At 38.4% G+C, this 23,712-nt stretch overlaps 1 protein-coding gene across 1 annotated transcript in view; it reads left to right on the forward strand.

Annotated features, from left to right (window-relative positions):
- Window positions 1-22,415, forward strand: part of RIN3 (Ras and Rab interactor 3) — a 93,965-nt gene extending 71,550 nt beyond the window's left edge. Inside the window, exons 7-10 of the mRNA XM_087725689.1 lie at window positions 1,218-1,526; window positions 8,898-9,029; window positions 13,965-14,128; window positions 21,356-22,415. Coding sequence (XP_087581815.1) covers window positions 1,218-1,526; window positions 8,898-9,029; window positions 13,965-14,128; window positions 21,356-21,664 — 914 coding nt within the window. The 3' untranslated portion in view covers window positions 21,665-22,415. The remainder of the gene's footprint in view (window positions 1-1,217; window positions 1,527-8,897; window positions 9,030-13,964; window positions 14,129-21,355) is intronic.
- The last annotated feature ends 1,297 nt before the right edge of the window (window positions 22,416-23,712 follow it).

Raw genomic sequence — 23,712 nt, forward strand, 5'->3', positions numbered from 1 at the left:
TAGCCCATAGCCAATAGACAAGTGAATTTAATTTTCAGCGCCTTAAATGTCCATGTTATGTTTTCTTCACTATGTTTTGACTACGTCATTCAATTCTCAGAAACCAGGCACATGTGGAAAAACTAAAAATACTTTTTAAAAAAGCAATTTCTTTGATATTCTATTTTAATTGATTATCTATACTTCCTTAAGTGAATTATCTATCTGGTTATCTCAAACATTGAACGCTTTGTTTAGAGCCCTTCCTGGAGAATAGCTTGAGGAAATTCTTTCCTTTTCCCCATCTCTGTAAAAAAGCCCTGGTAAGAATTAAAAAGTATGTGTAAACTTGTAGGCGAAACTGATTCTTTATGCATTTATTAAATGTTAAACCTAGCCTAATTTTTTAATTTAATATAATCTAAGCAACATGATTTTAAAGTATTTTGAAACTTGTACTAATCAAGTCCAGAATTTCAGTATTCCCAGCAGAAAAACATTTTTCTTAAATGAGGAAACATACATACATACATACATACATACATACATACACACATACATACATACATACACACATACATACATACATACACACATACATACATACATACACTCATACATACATAAAGACATGTTGCATCTGTTCACTAAAGCTGTAGGAGATGACCATGCTGAACCCAAGGGAGGGGTCAAATGCGTCATCAGTCATGAGTTCCTTCGCACCCATAAGAAATCAAAGTTCAACTCACTGTGAATTTCTTATTCACAGTCAAATTGCTTTAACCGTTAGTTCAGATTTTTACAGAGAGTTTGTAACAAATCTTTCTCCCTATTTGAACTGCCTGGATCTCCTGATTTCCATGATGCTTGACAAAAGCTCTGTCTTAGTTCAAGCGCTGATGAAATGTGGTGTTTATTTTATTTACAAATAGCCTTTAGTCAGAGAAGACCTATCTCTGACTTCACCAAAGCCTAGTCCCTCAAATCTGATTATAAACTGGCTAATGGAATTTGTACAAATAAGCACAGGTGCCCATAATGATGGCAGAGAGAACCAAAAATTACATCTTACTGTGAAAGTTAATTGAGGTCAGGATCAAAGCAGATAAAACAACAGAGTCATTATTACCTGTGTTGATGTAAATCTCTACGGGTTCCAAATTCTGAATATGCCAGTCTTATTATGTTGCTGCTTTCTCATATATTCCTTTGACATGTTTTATTTTCCCCCTTTTCAGAGGTGATAATAGAATCAGCTTTGCACAAATGTGTATTGAAGCCTTTAAAAGTGCCCATTGATACTTATCTACGGGAAATCCATAACAAAGATGGATCTTTCAAACACCTAAAGGAAAACCAGCAAGTCATACAAAATACAACTACAACTGAATTGGGGGTCACCACTAGTGTGCCTGAATCTGCTCTGCTGGAAAGAATATTCCATAAATTCACAACCATGACCAAGGCTTATTCTCCAGAAAAGAAAATCAGCATTCTACTGAAGTCTTGCAAACTCATTTATGATTCTATGACTCAAGGAAACCCAGGTACTATTAAAAAAAGCTTTTAAAAAACCAGCCATTCTTTTTAATATTAATAGCTATTCTGATAAAGTGACAATGATGATTAGTGTAGATTTGTGCTAGTTATAACAGATCTTTTTATTCATGGACGAGAGCAGTATCTCAGCAGATACAGAAACAGCTGAATTAAAGTGTAATTAATTACACTAGACATTATCGGACAGTTTAAGAATTATGGCACTATTAGCAATAAAAGCCACATAAGAAATATTTTTTTTCCTAGATTGCACATTAGGCTATATTTTTGGCAGTCCTTGAGATAGTAGAATTAGTACTGTTTTATTTTAAGAAAATAAAATGGATATTCCCAATAATTCACAAATGATTCTTCTCTACTTCTAGTGAGCTGTTAGACCAAGCTATTTTGTAGTGTTGTTGTTGTTTTTTTACAATCACTGGTGGGAGAAATATCTGTAGTAGTTTACCACTCACTTGGGTAGAGTTAGAACTTTTACTAGTGCTGTTCCTCTGCACTAGCACAGACTGTCAAAGAAACATTATTTTAAACCTCTCTAACTGTTAACAATAGGATACTTGCTTGGCAATCTAAAATATTTCCTAACTTACTGAACCTTTAGGGCTGTCTTACTTCATGAAACTTTTGTTGGAGGCAGCCAATTTTCTGCTTCCAATTTGGAAGCATTTCAAAAATCTCAATTATTCTTGATTTGGATAATTTGCAGCATATTGCACGTTGACTTTCAGTGTTGATACATTGTCCACCAAAAGAAAAATAATTCAATATTATGTTGTAGAATTGTCAAAAGTAAAACTTAATACAACAGGACGATGTAGGTATTTGAACACTTTATGTGTGTGTGTGTGTGTGTGTGTGTGTCTGTGTACAACCCCTGGTATTATGCCCAAATATTATTTATCAGCACAAGTGCAACACACACACACACACACACATGTTGCACTTGTTTTGTGACTTTAAATATATATATATATTTGGGAGGAAGCCGATTGACGAGCCAATTGACAGATATAGAAGCAGTTAGCTTCCTCCCATAGTTGGGGCACACCAGGGGTTGTGACACTAAGTATATACCTTCCTCCCTGGCTTCAGCTGATAAGGAGGAGAGCCTGTGGCTTAATGGCTAAGACATCTGCCTACGATGTAATATAGCACAGGCTCGAATCCCAGTAAGGGTATGGCTAGCTGATGAGAGCTAAATAGCTTGAAATAGTTCTATACTAGTCTCCCTTTATTTATTTAACAGCAAAATACAACATGTATGTATGTATGTATGTATGTATGTATGTATGTATGTATGTATGCTTATTTATATGCAAGCAGACACTGGGATCCAGAGATATGAAATTTTATGGATCTCCATGGTTTGAAAATGAAAGAAAATAACCCAATATTATAATAATGTGTTACTGATAATATAATTTTGATTTACCATTAATTCTCCCAGGTTATTTAAGGACATTAAGAAGATATGGAGCAGAATGTTCAATTTAATTTCCCCACACCACACTTTTTTCTTCTCCCTATATCCCATCACAATTTAATGTAATTTATTTTTTTCCTGCTCTGGTTTTATGAAAGTGGACTCCCAATTAATGGGAGGATATGGGAAAATAGTAAAATACCTTTTGAGATTGTTTTAAGTAATTTTAAGTTGTTTGTTTGTTTGTTTGTTTGTTTGTCAAGCATGTATAAGATAACAAGTATAGGTATGAACATGAACAAAGGAAACAAATACAGATAAATGTAAGACAGGGATGGTAGGCACACTGGTGCGCTTATGCATGCTCTCTTTTAAGAATGGGCTGTGGTCCATGGTAGACAGTTTAAGGTTGAAGCTGTGAGGGTTTGAGGCTGTAATAACGGAGTCAGGTAAAGCATTCCAGGTGTTGACACTCTGTTGCTGAAGTCATATTTTCTGCAATTGAATTTGAAGTGGTTTACCTTGAGTTTGTATCAATTGTTTGCCTGTGTATTATTGTGGTTGAAGCTGACATAGTCATTGGTAGGACGTTGTAGCAGACAATTTTGTGTACTATGCTGAGTACACAAAAGACGCAGTTCCACATTGTCCAAGCCCAGAATTACAAGCGTGGTGGTATAGGGAATTTGCTGTACTATAAGAGAGAAGATCCTTTATTTTTAGAAAAGTTGCATTGTTCCTGAAAAGCATAATATTTGAATAGTCTGATTAACTATTTTGTAAAGGATTTAGAAATCAATGCCTTAGCTATTTGCTCCATTAATGATTTGTCCAGTTCCACCAAGGGAGACTCCCGTTTACCCATAAGTGAGGAAAGATTCTTCATTCCTTTATGGACATCTGGGAAGGATTCCAATTCCTCTAAATTCTGCATTCAATTATTAAATACCTCTTTCTTTCGAGTCCCGCAATCACAATTAATGGTTGACCCAGCAGAGTTTAACTAGGAGATGGTAATAGCACAGGGCTTTGGAGCACAAGAGGAAAGTGTTTATTTTAAGCCTCTTATAGATATTTATGAAACTATGCTTCATTTCTTTGAACAAAAACCAAAAAGAAGACAAGCTGGATTTGGAATAAGGCAATTTCACCTTGAGCAAGTGAGGCTGTTTCCAATGTCACTGGAAGAATCCCTTCAAAGATTTACAGCTGCTAATTTGGTGAGAGGTCGCAGGAGACCGAGAATTCAGGCAGATTTCCACAGATTCTTCTCTTTCCTTTCTTACTTGATAAATACTAGAGAGTACAACCTATCTCTCCAGCACATTCCATAAGCTAGCATTGTTCAATCTAGCACTCACCAGCTGTGGACCACTATTTGCACTTCGCAAAATGTGCCAACAAGATGTGCTTGCACACAATTAAACCATAGTAGAAGCTTCAGTCATTTCCCCTTTGCCTGAACTAAATGGCTCTCCAGAGAGCCCAGAGTACAGTCCTACTGGTGTGTACAAAGCATAATTCCTGTCATACACATTTCAGGTCCCACCTCCCCTCTGCTTGGACAAGCTGTTTTGATCCATGCACAAGCAGGACACATCTGAGGTTCTAATATGTGGCACAGTGGTTAAAATGCAGTACTGCAGACTACTTCTGCTGACTACCGGCTGTCTGCAATTTGGCAGTTCAAATCTAACCAGGCTCAAGGTTGACTCAGATTTCCATCCTGGGTAAAATGAGGACCCAAGTTGTTGAGGGCAATAGGCTGACTCTGTAAAATGCTTAAAGAGGGCGGTAAAGCACTGTAAAGCGATATATGTCTAAATGCTATTGCTACTGCTATGTGCAGATCAGTGCTGGATTCAAACATTTTTACTACCAGTTCTGTGGGCGTGGCTTTGTGGGCATGGTATGGCTTTGTGGATGTGGCTTTGTGGACATGGCATAGGAAGAATACTGAAAAATCCCCATTCCCTCCCCACTCCTGGGGGAAGGTTACTGCAAAATTCCCATTCCCTCCCCACCCCACTAACCTGCTTTCCAATTCCATTCTCCTGTTCAGGGCAACAAAAGAAGATCAGCAAGGAGGCAACAGTGGCGGGGCCAGCCGATTTGCCGGTTCTCCGAACTACTCAAAATTTTCACTACCAGTTCTCTAGAACCTGTCAGATCTGGCTGAATACCACCTCTGGTGCAGATAGTTTAAAACCATGAACTGCCTGAACTAGTTCAAGACTCCCCCTTATCTGGGCACTCAAGTCTGGGAAAGATAATATAAAACCTCTATTTTTTTCTAGATAACTTGTGGTCCCTTCCTTTCTTCTAACCACAATGTATTTACCAGCATTAAAAAATTTCCAAATGTGTTTCCATGCCATTGACTTTATCTTGTCCACAGCCCATGAGTGAGGCAACATTAAGTGATTCTTCGCTGCGCTTGTGGTGAAGCATCATTTCCTCCTTTAACACATCTGACCACAACCTCAGAGTGTGTAAAATGTTTTAGGTTTTGTAACACAGTATTTGGGAGGGACATCAAGTAATTCTAGTAATGGGAAACAGAAGCAATATTCCTCGGAAGGACTGTCAACAGCGACATTAATTTTGTAATGATAATTTTTTATTTTTTTTTTGAAGACTCAAGGATGGGTACACTTCAGCTCTGCATCGGGAAAAGGCCCCATGTATGCTTTGTGCTTAAAATATATAACAACCCATAGCAATATGGTAATTTGAATTTTGTCCCAAGACAACACTTCAAAGAGATGGCAGAGGGACATGGGAGGGTGATCAGCTGATGCTCTTTGCTACTCAACATCCTGATTGATAGGTCACTGAGGTGGAGAGACAGAAGGCTATTAAAACAATAGCAATAGCAGTTAGACTTATATACTGCTTCATAGGGCTTTCAGCCCACTCTAAGCGGTTTACAGAGTCAGCATATTGCCCCCAACAATCCAGGTTCTCATTTTACTCACCTCGGAAGGATGGAAGGCTGAGTGAACCCTGAGCTGGTGAGATTTGAACAGCCGAACTGCAGAACTGCAGTCAGCTGAAGTAGCCTGCAGTGCTGCACTTAATCACTGCACCACCTCGGCGCAGGTGTGTCTCCATCCCATGTCTCCCAACCCCTTTCTCTGATCCACTGATTCACTGATCCACTGATCTGTTAACTAAGCTATTTTGAGACAAAGATCTAATGCTCTACTGGAAGAATAGATCAATGTTCACAAACAGCCTGAGCAGCAGGTCAACAATGTGGATTTTCCAACATCAAGCAGGGCATCTTGAAAGCTGGCTAAAGTGTCCATCCCAAAAAACTGCCCACAATTGCACAGGTCTGTCCCATTATATATTAAGAGCAGCAATTGGAAGTGGCCTTTTCCGCCTACAGGTGATGCTGGTTGAAGAGAAGATGCAGCCAGGGAAGTCCACCAATTATTGCTCTTAAATTATCCCATATTAAAACTATAAGGATCAACCTATTTTCAAGCTGTGTGCAATAGTGGCAAATATGTATAGCTCGGGTGCAGGATGAGGGTGAAGGTTCATTCCCTGAGCTTGTGGGTTGGTTTCTGAACGTTTTGTTACCAAGCTAGGTAACATCTTCTGTGGAGTTTAGGAGATGTCAGTGTCTCTGTTCCTCTGTTTATAAGGGCTTCAGGTGTGGGTGGATCTTGTAAGAGCTGACTCATCACACAACCCTCACTTGACACACCCACACTTGAAGCCCTTATAAACAGAGGAACACTGACACTGACATCTCCTAAATTCCGTTGAAGATGTTACCTAATCAAATGTTCAGAAACCGCTTGGAAAACGAACCTTTGCCCTCTTTCAAGCCTTATCACTGAAACAGAATATAGTTCAGCCATCTGTGCAATGTAATTTATGCCAGTATACATAACTATGGAATCAGGGATGGGAAGAATTATACCAACATGACTGTGAGGAAATGTCCAGTGACTAATTGCAACTTTCTCTGGGTGAAGTTCAAAATGATTTACAAAAGAGCAATGGGGTAGGGAAGTCTTAAAGAAGACTAACCAAAAAAAAACCCCAACAATGTTTCAAACTATAGTTAACTCTAATAGGTATCTCAGTTCACTAAAAATGCTCAGAAAAGGAAAAGAAATAATAAGTTTAAAAGCTGTCATATTCCCCCACTCTCTATCAATCGATCATATTATTTTTTTACAAATATTTCAAGACAGTGAGCATATCCAACACACCTTCCTCCTCCTATTTCCCCCACACAACAATTACTTTGAGTTGGGCTGTGAGAAAGTGACTGGCCCAAGGTCACGCAGCTGGCTTTCATTATTGTTTTTGGCCGCTGGTATTTAAGTCATGGCTGAAATTCTGGAAGCAAAACTTTAATTACAGAAATTAGCACCACTAATAGTTCTTTTCCCAGTGAATTTATCTAGTTCTTCTCAAATGGTCAAAATCAGTACAATTATTGCATAAGAGAACAAATTGCACATTAAAGTTCTGTTTTAGTTCTCTGGTCAAATATATGATGGATGAACCCAGGAACTAATATTCGGGAATATTGGAGTGAGGGGAGAGTCGATGACTCTATTATTTGTCTCCTAACATTATAACACCTCATATCAAGTACTGTTGTTTCATTCTGTTGGCTCTCTCTCCACACCCAAGAAAGCTTCCTCTGTAATCACAGAATATGGAAATATAGTACAAAGAAAAAAATCACCAAAAATTATTGGAATAATGAATTCTGTCTTCTCTGTAGCGATCCAATTTTATGTTTTTGCAAAACAAGGTGATTAAATATTATGAAATTCTATTGATACCATAAGGTTCAATTTATAAAGGAAGCCTTAATGCTTGTAAACTCTGCCACCTAACCTAGGGATTTTCCTTTTTATCATTTATTTTCATGATTTTTTGAGTTTTTGCATAAAAGAGTATTTAAGGCTGCATCTGAGTATCCCAGCTTGAAAAGCAATTTATTCTGAGGTTTTCTGACATACAGTATAGGGAAATATTTTAAAAATCCAATGGCTCTGTTCTAAAATCCACTTAAGCATGCTTAAGCCTATTGATTACGGTGGGCTTAAAGCATGATTTAATCTGTTTTGAACTGTGATTGGTGAGAACATCTGGAAACAGAAGATTATCTCATAGCATGTCACTTCAATATTGGTATACTTTTGAACTCAGTTTGACTATCATATTTTGTGTAAACTTCTGCACAGTAAGCATTTCAACTGGTCAGATCTCTTTCCATAATTAGATGCTCATTTTTTCCCCTTATATTATAAAATCACTTTTTCCATATTTCACAATATACCAGCTGGTCAGAATTCTATTCCTTTCCTCATGCTATAATTGTCTGTAATGGAGCACTGTTATAGCTGCATTCTTACTCTGCAAAAATGTATTTTATGACACAAAGCATACCTCATTTGCTGCCATGAAATGAGGTAGTGACTACCAATTTAGCTTTAAAAAGGAAGAAGTAAATTCATGGAAATAGAAACAAAATGTTAGGTTTCATGCAAGGAATGGCATACTTCGTCATTAAGAAGAAGGGGAGGATGAATCTCATCATGTCCTGTTTATGAAATCCTCAGAGTGTCTAGATGGCATTTATAGAAATGGTTTTCAGAGTCATCAAACTTGTGTTATTCTTGGGTTCACACCTCAGACAATTTATCCAAGTCTGGTGAAGACAATGAAGATAGTGAAATCTGGATTGCAGTCAAATCAGTTTGTATGTTTATATCATCCGTAGCATTTATTCTAATTCATGTTTTGTCAATTGGGATGCTTTACAATGATTTGGACAAAGCCTGGTTAATTCAAGAACAGGTTATTTGGCTTGCACAACTAGGTTACACTTCCTTAAGTTCAAGCAATTGTTGTCTCCCACATGCTTTTGAGTGAATCAATTCTGTTCTCTTTTTAGGGAAGCCTCATGGAGCAGATGACTTCCTTCCAGTGCTAATGTATGTTCTGGCCCGCAGTAACCTGACAGAGATGATTCTCAATGTAGAGTATATGATGGAACTTATGGACCCTGCTCTGCAGCTGGGTGAAGGTATGAAAGAACTCCAGTGTATTGATGCAATGCAGGAGTAGCCAGTTTGTAGCCACTTAAGGCTTATCCAGATCCTTTCTTGCACTCCCCACTAGATCTCATCAACATTGCATGTTTAATGGACAATACAAACATTTGGTAGATTTCCAGGAATTTTTTTTAAAAAAAAACAAGATTCATGCACAAAAATTCATAAACTTAATCCACATTAACCTCCCATACATTCCCAAAAAGAAAAAAAAATTTACAAGCACATATTTCTTGGTGATGTCACTAAAAAAGCACTATGCCTTACAGTAGGGAGTTGTCCAACCAATATTATCAATTAGCTGTGTACTCACTTTTGTTGCCAGCAGTTTAGACATTGATGGCTATGTGTTGCATTATTTTGAGGGGACAGCACATTTACACTGTTATACAAGCTGTATACTCACTACTTTATATTGTAGCCAACTGTCATTCCTTCAGTGTTGTCACATGAAAAGTTATACTTAAATATTTACAAAATGTGAACGGGTGTACTCACTTCTGTGATATACTCTCTCCCTCTCACTCCCTCCCTCCCCCCTCCCTCTCTGTGTATTCTGTAGTGTTTATAGCAATAGCAATAGCAGTTAGACTTATATACCGCTTCATAGGGCTTTCAGCCGTCTCTAAGCGGTTTACAGAGTCAACAACAATCCGGGTCCTCATTTTACCCACCTCGGAAGGATGGAAGGCTGAGTCAACCCTGAGATTTGAACAGCCGAACTGCAGAACTGCAGTCAGCTGAAGTAGCCTGCAGTGCTGCATTTAATCACTGCGCCACCTCGGCTCTAGTTTGTACATTTTATTTTTATTTATGTATTTATAGGGCCATTTTTCAGATTTTGTCTGGAAAGCACAAATGTTTGAATTCTCTTTAGATTTTTACTTCCATTGAGTGATTATTTGGATTTTTATAACTGTTTTTAGAGTACTGTAGAGAGAGTTCTTGACTTATTACCTCAATTGTGCCTAAAATTTCTGTTGCTAAGCGAGACATTTGTTGAGTGGGTTTTGCCCCATTTAATTACCTTTTTTGCCATTGCTGTTAAGCTGTTAAGTGAATCTGGCTTCCCCATTAATTTTGGTTGTCAAAAGGTTGCAGAATATGATCACATGATCCCAGGACACTGCATAAATAAAATAAAATAATGAAATAAAAATAATAAATAGCGGCATAAAAACAACATATAATTCTTCATAAAATCTGTTTTATTTCAAGAATATACATAGCAATAGCAATAGCAGTTAGACTTATATACCGCTTCATAGGGCTTTCAGCCCTCTCTAAGCGGTTTACAGAGTCAGCATATTGCCCCCAACAACAATCCGGGTCCTCATTTTACCCACCTCGGAAGGATGGAAGGCTGAGCCGGTGAGATTTGAACAGCCGAACTGCAGAACTGCAGTCAGCTGAAGTAGCCTGCAGTGCTGCATTTAACCACTGCGCCACCTCGCATCTTCCTCATTTAGTATGTCTTTGAAAATTAAATGTCTTATTGGGCCTCCCTGATCTGGTCTACTGTAATATCACTAGAGATCACTAGAAAGCAGCAAAGGGAGATATTTTTTTTCTATGACTTTGCTGTTAGTAATTTGGATTTTTGCAGCCCAGGTTTGTTACTGCATGTTTTTATGATGACACTGACAAATTATTTTGGCCCCTACTCATGGGCCCCAGAAATCCCCGTAGAGGCACGAGGCACATGTTTTTGCCTAGGTAATATTTAATCACAGCTCAAAGGGAGTTCGTGCACTTGAAAAGGGAATGAAAGAGAAGTAGAAAAAAAACAAATCATATGGCACTTTAAGAATGAAAGTAATGTGGATTTATCACTCCAGAGCCCTTCACATTAAAGAAAACTCCTAGCAAACAATCCTGCTCTTTTCTATTCGGGAAAAAAAAAATCTCATTGACTTTAGAAAAGTTTATTTCCCTGTACTTCCTTATACAGGATTCCCAGTTAGCCTCTAATATTCTATTCAGGATGTTGTTTTCACTGTAAAAATACAAATACAGCTTCCTTTCGGGAAATTGTAAGTGGCTCTCCCAACAGCTTGGCTGCAGTAATGTGAAAACAGATCTTTCTTCTGAAAATAATGATAACAACAACAACAACAACAACAACAACAACAACATGCCAGACTGCCAGGAATACAGACATGTCTGATATTTTCTCTTTGCAGTAGTTCAGTTATTGCTACTATACCTGGGCAGCTACAGCCCAGATAACCACAAGGCCAGAATTTGGGAGGAATAGTTCAGTGGTGAGAAAGGTTAAGAGATTAACCTGGGATCACAATAGCCCATCCTCCACTCCTATCAATCTAAGTGATTTGAGGCTGGTCATTGTCTCTTAGTCCAACATGCCTCACGGGGTTGTTTCTATGAATAAAATTAAGAGAGAGCCACATGGAAGATACCTTACAACAGTGTTTCTCAACCTTGGCGACTTTAAGTCCTGTGGACTTCAACTCCCAGAATTCCCCAGCCAGCTGGCTGGGGAATTCTGGGAGTTGAAGTCCACAGGACTTAAAGTCGCCAAGGTTGAGAAACACTGCCTTACAATCTTCCACAAAAATAATGATATTAATACATTTTTAAAAAGATAAAATAGGAGAAAAAGCCAAAAGATGAGTAAGAATTAATAGACTTTAAATATTCTTATACAGATTTTTTGGACCCTTTTTTTGGGGGGGGGGTGGATTAGTCTTACGCTATACAGGTAGTCCTCAATTTACGACCCCAATTGAGCCCAGAATTTATGTTGTTAAGTGAAACATTTGTGGAGTGAGTTTTGCCCCATTGTACGACTTTTCTAGCTACAGTTGTTAAGTGAATAATTGCAGTTGTTAAGTTAGTAACACGGTTGTTAAATGAATCTGGCTTCTCCATGGACTTTGCTTGTCAGGAGATCAAAAAAGCAGTTTACATGACCCCAGGGCACTGCCACCGTCATAAATACATCCCAGTTGCCAAGCATCTGAATTTTGATCACATGACCATGGAGATGCTGTAATGGTCATAAGTCTGAAAAATGATCATAAGTCACTTTTTTCAATGCCACTGCAACTTTGAATGGTCACTGAACAAACTGTTCTAAGCAGGGACTATCTGTAGTTATTAGCTGGAAGGAGGGTTTTTTTTTAGCTTTCTGCTGTGATATTTTGCATATTTATAATATATTGTTTTGTCTTTCTTGTTAGTCAACTGTAGAATATTTGTTGCTGGTGGGCATATAAGTGTATTGCATCAATGGACAAAGATATGTTGCATAAACAGACAGTATATCAGATACATCTGCATACTTGGGAGTTGTTTTCACATGCAAGAGGACACTTAATTTAATATGTAGATGGTGCAATACTAAATTGGAAAAGGCTGAAAATACTCCTTTACTTCCCCTTCAGCAGTATTGCAAAAATGCTAGGCAGTGCTTCCAATGAACAGATGGAGGTGCACAAACTCAATTTATGAAAAGAAGAAGGAGATGTTCAAAGAATGAGGAAATAGTTGGGATGGAGACTTTCCAAACCTGTCTGCCAAATGTTATGGAAATATTTGCATTTCCGGTAGTAAATGAAATCATTCGGAAGGGGGGAAAAAGAGTGCTGGTTTCGGGAAGACAAACGGGAGGGAATGCTGCTCCTTGGATCTATTTGAAATGACAAATGCAACAAGGATTTAATGCCTCCTTAAGTGTCTCTTAACTTGTCCTTATAGCATGTTTGTAAGAACAGTCAAGGCAAAAGGTTGCAAATATGCACAATATCAGAATTAACAAACTGAAAAATCTCTGTAATAACCACAATATAAGGCTACTTGCTTCCCAAAAGAGATAGAAAGAGGAATATTTCAGTGCCCATCAATTCTTATTTTTCTTTCTTGTCTGTTGTAAGAGTGCCATCTGTTGTTCAGTTCCATTCCATTTTCATTTTCTTAAACCCAGTGAATTGGTTAGAAACCAAACCCGGGTTTCTCTCTATCCCAATCAGAATGATTCCCCAGGTGTGTCCATGCTATGTTTTCACAAATGCTCCCTTCCATATTTAAATTTTGTTGGTTGGTTTGTTTAATTTAAAACATTTATATAGCCATTATATAACCGGTATCATTTTGATAGTATTAAAATAAGTCATATTGAGAGACAGCATGAAATGCTGCATAAGAGAAGAATACTTTATTGTCATTGTACGTATGTACACAATATACCCATACAACGAAATTCACATAACACCCAGAGACCAGGCCCAACACAGATGACAATCCCAAGCATCCACACAACAGACCAAGTAATGCTGTCCAACGGCTCACTGATGGTGGCCCTTTAGTTCTTTGCTGAGTGCAATTATAGCTCTGGGATAAAAACTATTCAGAAGACCTGTAGTCTGAGTTTTAATTGTTCTGTATCTTCTGCCAGAAGGCAACAGTCCAAAAAGATTGTAAGCAGGATGGGAGGAGTCTCCGAGAATGTTGTGCAACTTCCTCAAACAGCGAGATGTGAATATGTCATCCAGGGCTGGTAGCTGTAGCCTGACGATATTCTAGACAGTTTTAACAATTCTCTGTAGAGCCTTTTTGTCCGCTGCAGAGCTGCTCCCATACCGTGCAAGAATGCCGTATGTCAGGACACTCTCAATGGTGCTGTGATAGTTGGACAGAAGTAGATGCTAAAGATAGATTTATCTTCCTGAGCATTCTCAGGAAGTACAGCCTCTTCTGTGCCTTCTTCGCAAGCGTGTTAGCATTCATAGTCCATGAGAGGTTCTCCGAGATATAAATGCCCAGAAATTTAAAACTACCAACCCTCCCTACCTCCTTGCCATTTATATACAATGTATGAAGCTGCATGAAGTGCAAAGGAATAAAAAATTGCTCAGTGTATGTTTATACTTCTTCATTTTTCCTAGGTTCTTATTATTTAATCACTACTTATGGGGCAGTAGAGCTTATCAAAAGCTACGATAAGATTGCGGTCACTCGACAACTAAGCACTGAAGTTCAAGATTCGATCCACCGCTGGGAGAGACGGAGAACACTTAACAAAGCCCGGGCATCTCGATCGTCTGTTCAGGTTAGGAAAGCATGAATCTTTCCTTTTATGCATTGATCATCTCAGTTGGCTTTAAAAGAACCGCGTGTTTTTCTTGGGCAAAGTTTCCAGTAGAGTTTAAAAGCAGAAAGAGTTGGTAGTACTCTTCTTAACAATTTTGTAAGGCATAAGATCTAATAAGCAGAGTTTTGGAAAATAAATAAGACTCAAATCAAGTACCTAGATAACATACAATGAATGACAGGATTTTTATAACTATTTTTAAAGCTGGGGAGAATAAAAACATTTCTACTTTGTGCTGGATGGATAAGTATGAGTTATCAATAGAGTGCCATCACTAAGAAGGTTCTTTTTCTGATCACCACCCCAGTAACCATTCTAGAAAAAGAAGATCTTGGGTGACATGATAGCAGTGTTCCAGTATTTGGGGGGCTGGCACAAAGAAGGGGGGCAGCTTATTTTGCAAAGCACCAGAGGACAGGAAAAGAAATAACAGTTAGAAACTAACTAATCAAGGAGATAAGCAGCCTGGAACTAAGGAGAAACTTCCTAACAGTGAGAACAGTTGACCAGTAGAACAGTTTTGCCTTCAGAAGTTGTGGGTGCTTCATCATTGCACATTTTTAAGAAAAGGCTGTATAGCCACTTGCCTTAAACGGTATAGGGTCTCCTGTCTGAGCAGGGGATTAGACTAGAACAGTGTTTTTCAACCACTGTGCCGCGGCACACTAGTGTGCCGTGACATAGTGTAAGGTGTGCCGTGGGAAAAACACCTTATATATAGTCAATATAGGCACAGAGTTAAATTTTTTTAACATTTTCTAATGGTGGTGTGCCTCGTGATTTTTTTCATGAAAAAGTGTGCCTTTGCACAAAAAAGGTTGAAAAACACTGGACTAGAAGACTTCCAAGGTCCCTTCTAGCTCTATTCTATTCTGATTTTTAGATTAAGCTTCCTTTTATTAGAAAACGTCTAAGAAACTACTCCTGACATCAGTTTAATAGCAATAGCACTTAGAAGGCACTTTACAGCCCTCGCTAAGCGGTTTATAAAGTCAGCATATAATCCCCAATAACCTAGATCCTCATTTTACCAACCTTGGAAAGGTAGAAGCCTGAGTCAACCTTGAGCTGGTCAGAATCGAACTCCTGGCAGTCAGCAGAATTATCCTGCGATACTGCATTCTAACACTGCACCACTGCACCAATGTCAGTCTTTTAAACTGAAGAGGTTATTTTCTAATTTTTTATTCTTTTATTTGTATCCTGCCTTTATTATTTTTATAAATGACTCAAGTCAGTGAGCATATCCAACATACACCTTCATCGTCCTACTTTCCCACAACAACAACCCTGTAAAGTGAGTTGGGCTGAGAGAGTGAATGACTGGCCTAAGGTTACCCAGCTGGCTTTTATGGCTAAGGCAGGACTAGAACTAGAGTCCCGGTTTCTATCCTGGTTCCTCAACCATGCTTGCCCAACCTTTTGGCTTGCCTGGGCCACGTTAAGTGAGGAGGGATTGTCTTGGGCTGCATATTAAATATATAATATAGTTAATGTTTATATGTAACAAATTTTCTTTATGTTTAAATATTTGTTATTTTCTTGTGGGCCCACATTATTAGCTGTCCAGGGCTGTATGTGACCCATGGGGCATGAGTTGGATATGCCTGCACTAGAGTAAACTGGCTTATAGTTATAGAATAACAGAGTTGGAAGGGACTTTAGGTCCCTTCTTTAGGTCTTCTAGTCCAACCCCCTTCTAAGGCAGGAAACCCTACACCTCTTCAAACAAATGGATACCCAACATCATCTTTAAAACTTCCAGTGTTGGAGCATCCACAACTTCTGGAGACAAGTTGTTCCACTGATTAATTGTTCTAACTGTCAGGAAATTTCTCCTTATTCCTGAACTGGTAGTAAAAGTAAGAGCATTTCATGTCTGGAACAGATTCAGTACATTCAACTTTTGCAAAAGATAACCTGTTTGGGGCAGCAATAACAGCATGACAGCTTCCAACATCAAGCAAAAAAGGGAGAAAATGTCAGTCAACAAACAGAAGACAATAAGAAGAAAAAATAAATGATAGATATTTCTAATATTAGGAAAATCACAGTAAACGTTACAGCTAAGATAGTAATAACCCAGAAGAACCACAAAAGAATCTGCTAGAGGCAAATAAAAATAAAGCAACTTGTAGTAATGATAGTGAAAACCCTTTATAAACCTTAACATTTATATAGAAAGAAGGTGAATGAACAGTGAGAAATCATGGTTAATGTTGAATTTTAAGAAGACAAAATATTAACAAACTGAATAGAACAAACTATGGTAATTACCAAGAAGACAAGCCCAAAAAGACAAAAATTTCAGAAGGAACTTCACAAACAGTTACAAAGAGGTGAAAAAAGAAGTAACATTATAAACATAAAGAAGTCATGATGGCGCAGTGGTAAGAATGCAATATTGCTGCTATAATTGTGCTGACTGTCAGGGGTTCAGTCCTGACCAACTCAAGGTTGACTCAGCCTTCCATCCTTCCAAGGTCAGTAAAATGAGGATCCAGATTGTTGGGGGCAATATGCTGACTCTGTAAACCACTTAGAGAGGGTTGTAACAATAGCACTTAGACATATACCACTTCACAGTGCTTTACAGCCCTCTCTAAGTGATTTACAAAGTCAGCATATTACCCCCAACAATCTGGGGCCTCATTTTATTTGCCTTAGAAGGATGCAAGGCTGAAACAACCTTGAGCCGGTGAGATTCGAACTGCCAAACTTCTGGGCAGCCGGCAGTCAGCAGAAGTAGCCTGCAGTACTGCATTCTAACCACTGTGCCACTATGGCTCTGTAAAGCACCATGAAGGAGTCTAAGTGCTATTGCTATTATAAAAACAGTGGTAAAGACATTGAAGATCGAAACAGACATTGACAAACAAGGAAAATCTTTCTAAAGATCTTTGAATTCAGAAAAAGGTTTAGCACACTTTGAACTAAGTCAGTGAGCCGATAGTAACCAAGTCAAAAAGAGACCAAAGGAAGATGAAAGGCGTATAATGAAGCACTGTACAGTAAAGATGTCACAATCCAAGATATTTCAGAAGATATTCCTTCTTTATAAGAACCTCTAGAACTAGAAGATCAAGTTAGATCAGCACTCTGGTCATTACCAAAGCAGAAGACTATGAGAGCTGATAGAATGCCAGCTGAAAAATGGCATGCAACAAAAGAAGAACCAAACTATACCAACATATCTGAAGAACAACAGAGTGCCCAGAGGATTGGAAGATAGGTTAATCTACATCCCATTTCCAAAAAAAAGAGGAGACTTAACAGAGTGTGCAAACTATTGTACAATATCCTTAATTCCACATGGTAGCAAAATAATGCTTAGAATCATCCCAAGAAGATTAGAGCCCTGCGTGGAAAAAGAGACGCCAGATGTTCATGCTGGTTTTAGAAAAAGCCAAGGAATATAAGACACTTTTGCTGATGCATGCCGGATAATTGAGAAAAAAGTACCCAAAACAAGTCATTTTATGCTTCTTTGATTATAGAAAGGCCTTTGATTGTGTCAGTTATATCAAGCTGTGGAAAGTGCCCAGAAAAATGGGAAATCAAGAATAATTTATTGTCCTCATGATAAACGCGTATACAGACCAGGCAACCACAGTATGGACAGAACATGTTGAAAGAAACTGGTTCCAGATTGGCAAAGGAATGTGACATGACTGTACAGTATACCCTCCCCTGATTTATTCAACCTATATACTTAACATATATTAAGAATTGCAGGATTAGAAAAATATAAGTGGAGTTTCAAAACTGGAGGAAGACCATGACAAACTTAGATTACACTGTGAAAAATAAGAATACTTCAGTGAGAACGAAAGTTAGAAGAATTAGAAGAATTCTATGGTAATAGAAGATTTGCTTTGGACAATGAGATGGACAGCATATACATTTAATAAATAAAATGCAATGAAGGCTGGCATTGAAAGATAGTCAAAGAAAAGGATAGATGCTTTTGAATAATGGAGGTGAAGATGGTTCCTAAGAAAATATGGACTGCAAGCAGCCAATCAATGATTCATGGGTCAAATAAAAGCTGCCGTCCTTGAGGTAATGATCAACAGAAAGAAATTCATCCAGTTTAGGTATACAATGGGCAAGATGATAGACTAGAAAAAAAGTGATCATGGTTAACTACATCAAAGGAATAAAAGGGGAACAATAGGACCCCATTGTTGTTTTTTATCTGAAGGCAAATAGATATTGAGACTGTAGAAAAAGTGCAGAGACAAGGAGCAAAGATGATTAGAGGTCTCAAGAAGAAACTGTACGATGAATGATTGTGGAAACTAGGTATGTTTAGTCTAACAAGGAGAAGGATTAGGGCTGTAATGATGGCAGTCTTCCAGTATTCCACAGAGAAGAGGGAGTCAACCTATAGTCTAAAGCATCTGAGGGCAGGACATGAATTAATGGGTGGAACATTATGAAAACAAAAATCCAACCAAGAATTAAGGAGACAGCAAGAACAATTAATTATTGGGACAGTTTGCCTCCAGAGACAATGGTTACTCCAACATAGTACAATTTTAAAAAGAGTTTGGATGGCCATTTGCCTGGAATAGAATAGGGCAGTGGTGGGATTCAGCCAGTTCACACCACTTTGGGAAAACCAGTTGTTAACTTTCTGAGCAGTTTGATGAACTGGTTGTTGAAAGAAATCATTAAGGCAGAGAACCGGTTTTTAAATTATTTGAATCCCACCACTGGTATAGGGTCTCTTGCTCAAGCAGGGGGCTGCACTAGAAGAACTCCAAAGTCCCTTCTTTTTTCTGTCATTCTGTAATTCTATTAAAGTCTGTGTGGATACATATAGCATCTATCATCAACCCTTTAAATCAAATGCATCTTTTCCTGGGACGATGCTGCAGGTGGAAAAGGAGCTGTACCCAATTCTGGGTAAAGATGGCCCTGTTTTGAATAAGCTTAGGACAGTCTTATATGAACTTCAACTGTATGGTCTGAATTGCCTTTTTGCCTTTGAAACCAAAGCACTGCACAGCCTGGAAAAACAATGGATAAGGCTGATGAATAGTGTCAAGGCGATTGATCAAATGTCCTTGGAATAGTTATGTGTTGTTGTTAAAAAAAAACAGACAACGGTAGTGATAATCTGATGATGCAACTATTATGAAACCTGACTCAGTGATACCTACCATATTTGTAACTTTTGAGCTGCCCTAATGCAGTTTAGTATTTAAGATTTCCTGCCTTTCAACCTCAAGGTGGCAGCAAATACTATTTTTTCTTCAAATAACAAGCTTTGCATGCAAGATACTCCCTATCCAGGGAATATCTTGATTTTGTGCTACTTGTACACATTGCAGATAGTTCTTCAGATATTATAATCAAAAGTTGCCTTCTGAATCTCAAATCTTTTCCAGCTACCAGGAATTTGATCAAAACAAAAACAAATGGTTTTATCCGAAGACCGTTTGCCTATCTTGCTATGCATTGTCTACCCTGATTAGCAGTTCCTTTTATTCATTGATGTTAAATATTAAATTTCAAGATCAAACATTAAAATACAATCTAACATAAAAGGAGCAGGGAGAATGGAATAACAATACAAAGTAAAAGTGACAGGGGAAAAAATACAGCAGCCAAATTTCTAACAAATATGACCTTCAACTTTCTTTTAGTTCAGAGAAAATAACCGCGTAGCAACCTCTCTCTAAATTTAAACAGATAATATTGATAAAGTCCTGATAATCAACACTCTAAAAATGCCAAAATGTTCTTAAAATATTCTTCTTCGAACTTTAACAAATATTAAATTGTCAAATATATACAAAACTTTATATTTAAAAAGCTACAAGACCATACAGTAAGTGGTCGACTTGCGACCACAATCGAGCCCAACATTTCTGTTGCTAAGCAAGACAATTGTGAAGTGAGTTTTGCCCCATTTTTTGACCTTTCTTGCCTCATTTGTTAAGTGAATCACTGGAGTTGTTAAGTTAGTAAACGGTTGCTAAGTGAGTCTGGCTTCCTCGTTGACTTTGCTTGTCAGAAGGTCACAAAAGGTGATCCTATGACATCAGGACACAGCAACTGTTATGAACTATGTCTGAAGTTTGATCATGTGACCATGGGGATGCTGCAATAGTCATAAACAAGAAAAATGGTTATAAGTCCCTTTTCAGTGCCATTGTAACTTTGAAAGAGTCACTAAATGAACTGTTGTAAGTTGAGGACTACCTGTATACTTTTGGGCTGTTTTCCTCCAAATCAGGGGTGTCAAACTCGATTTCATTAAGGGCTGCAACAGGGTTGTGTTTGACTTTGGGGGCCAGGTTGGGTGTGGCCGGGGGGGTGGCCATCTTGACGTTACTCGTGTTGGGGGCATCTGTGGTGGCGCTTGGGCCCAAGGAGTCTGCCAGTGAAAACAAGCTCCTGGGTTCCATTTTCAGCCACAATAGCCTCCTGCCGCCCTCGGGGCGAGGGAACGGGCGTCCTCCACATGCACTCCCCCCCGAGCTCTGTTTTCACTGGCAGAGGGTGGCAGGAGGTCAGTCCTTTGCTGTTTCTAGGGTGGCCCCACGGGCCAGATCTAAGGACCCAGTGGGCTGGATCTGGCTCCTGAACCTTGAGTTTGACACCTCTGCTCCAAAGGAATTCCCCCGCTTCATAGTTTCAGGCAAGAGGTTTTCCCAGCCCTGTCAGAAGTGGAGTTAAATCTGGGGCCTTTTGCATGGAAAGCATTGATTACTTAGTTTCATTAAAGCTTAGAACATGTGAGAATCTTTAATCTTTTTGAAGAAATGCAACACACTCTCTGCTTCCTCAGATCATATAACTAAAAATCATTAATTCCTTCCACATTTCCCTACTGGTTCTGACTTTCAATTACTTAACTATTTTAATCCAGGCTTGTACTAAAGCTGATACTGCTGAACTTCTGCAGTATCTACTCTTATATGCTTGTCCCACATTTTTATGTTTTCTTCCACATTTTTAAACCTTTAAAATCACATTTTTACCGTAGTGTTATTTCCGTTTTAACTTTTAAGAATTTATTAAAAGCAGTTTGTTAGTTTTTAATTAATTGCATCCCGATTTTTGGTGGTGAAAAGGCCAAACAGGAATTTTCTGCATAAATAGAGTTGCATTTTAATAGAGTCGGGAGGAGTATTAATGTTATTTCAAAAGTGATCTTCCTTTTCCCCCCAGGATTTCATTGCAATTTCTTTTATGGAGGCTGATGCCAAAACAAGGACGCTGGCATATCGGACCGACTCCACGACTCATCAGTTGATTCAACAGTGCGCTGAGAAATTTGAAGTCTCAGAGCCTCAGGACTATGGGCTGTTTGTCCAACTTGATAATAAAACTATGCAGATGGATGAAGATGCCCTCCCTCATCAGATCAAATCCCATCTCCTGAACAAAGAGCCCAGGCTGACTTTCTGCTTTATTTATAAACAACTTGGTGGAGAAGAATCACCAGTTCCTGTTATCAAGGACACAGATGACTTGTAGTAGCAAGGCTACCCTCTTGAAGCAAACTTAATTTAGATGTTTCTTCTTCCCAATCATCTCCTCCAGCAGCAGAAACTCTCCAAAATACAGTTTCTTCTCTGGATGGTGACATGGGTAGCATATGCAATCCTTCTCTGGGGCATTTACTTGACAGAATTCATTTGCAGTCATAAATGGAATATCAAAGGGAAGTTCATTCTTGGAAGGAGAAAAAAAGCCATACTTGAATAGTAGTTTGGAGCCTCAAACCATGGATGGATGATGGATGATGTCGCGTTAGTGCCAGATTCCCTGGCACAAAGTAAATGGTTTTGAAATTATGGACCTCCTGGCAAATTGTTAGACATTGTAGCATCATCTCCTCAATGTATAACAGAAAGGGTGTTTTGGATGGTCATCACAAAAAATTCAAAATCCACATTTTCAGATACAAAATAATTTGCCATGAAGATACAATTGACAATCAAGAGTCTGGCCATAAATTAATGTAGAAATGTTTTCATTCCATGTCTCCTCTATCCCAATTATTGTTCATAAATTCATTCTTAGGAGTGTATCAGAAAGGAGTTTTGTATCAGTAGTTTACTTCTGAAAGGAGAAGTATATGTAGTAGAAGTAGAAGCTTTACTTTTGAATGCCAAATCCTCTAGCTAGTACTGACAAAGATACCTGTTAAAAACCAAGGAGAACAGTTGGCAGTTAAAGTTAGACTCTGGCAATGTGTGCCAGACTCTAACTCTGCATAAGGTTTATACCTGGATGAAGAAGGAAAGCAGCAGCATAAGAAGAGATGACAAGAGTGGAGAGAGCAAAGTAAAAGAACATTATTATAACAAGTTTTTGCGAATCACAGACCACTTCATTTATCTGTGTCATTAAGTTGTCATACGATTCCTCATTGTTGTTATAATAGGGGCTTTGAAAAAACAGTTGATTTGAGGAATCGTTATCTTCTATTGTTTGTCCTCTGAACATTTCACTTTGGGTACAGAATGTGGCTCTCCAGAGCTCTCCACAACAATACAAAGCCAGACACACAACCTGGCCATGAGAAGCCAAACCTTGTGTATTAGCCCATGAGGATGATGGTTTTAGCATATGAATTTGTGATGGCATCCAATAATGCTGATTTATACAGTCTGTCATCTATCTATCTATCTATCTATCTATCTATCTATCTATCTATCTATCTATCTATCTATCTATCTATCTATCTATCTATCAGTGGGTAGAGTGCAGTACTGCAGGCTACTTCAGCTGACTGTTATCTGCAGTTCGGCGGTTCAAATCTCACCAGGCTCAAGGTTGACTCAGCCTTCCATCCTTCCGAGGTGGGTGAAATGAGGACCCAGACTGTGGGGGCAATATGCTGACTCTGTAAACCGTTTAGAGAGGGCTGAAAGCCCTATGAAGCGGTATATAAGTCTAACTGCTATTGCTATTGCTATTGCTATTGCTATTGCTATTGCTATTGCTATTGCTATTGCTATTGCTATCTATCTATCTATCTATCTATCTATCTATCTATCTATCTATCTATCTATCTATCTATCTATCTATCTATCATCTACCTACCTACCTACCTACCTACCGTGTTTCCCTGAAAATAAGACCCTGTTATTTGACCCCCGAAATAAGTGCTTGTTCTTATTTTTGGGGAGGTCTTATTATTTTTGAGGTTCAGGAGGTGGCAAGTTGGTCATTTTATGGCTGCTGCTGGGTTACAATATTTTTGGAGAAGGCTCATTTTCAGGGGAGGGCTTATTTTAGTGCATGTTCTCAAAAACCTGATTGGGCTTATTATCTGGGGAGATCTTAATTTCAGGGACACAGGATATCTATCTATCTTTCTTTCTATCTTTCTTTCTATCTTTCTCTCTATCATCTATCATCTATCTACAGACGTCCTTGTTTAAGGACTACTTGTTCAGCAATAATTCAAAGTTGTGATGGTACTGAATGAATTGTACTTGCAACTGGTCCTTGAAGTTTTGATAGTGGTTTGGGCATTGGGCAGCTTGTTTGCACTATGATGCATCTCATAACCA

This window comes from Thamnophis sirtalis, unplaced genomic scaffold, assembly GCF_051295495.1.
Source record: "Thamnophis sirtalis isolate CommonGarterSnake01/CBP01778 unplaced genomic scaffold, rThaSir2_p1.2 scaffold_1, whole genome shotgun sequence".
Lineage (NCBI taxonomy): Eukaryota > Metazoa > Chordata > Lepidosauria > Squamata > Natricidae > Thamnophis > Thamnophis sirtalis.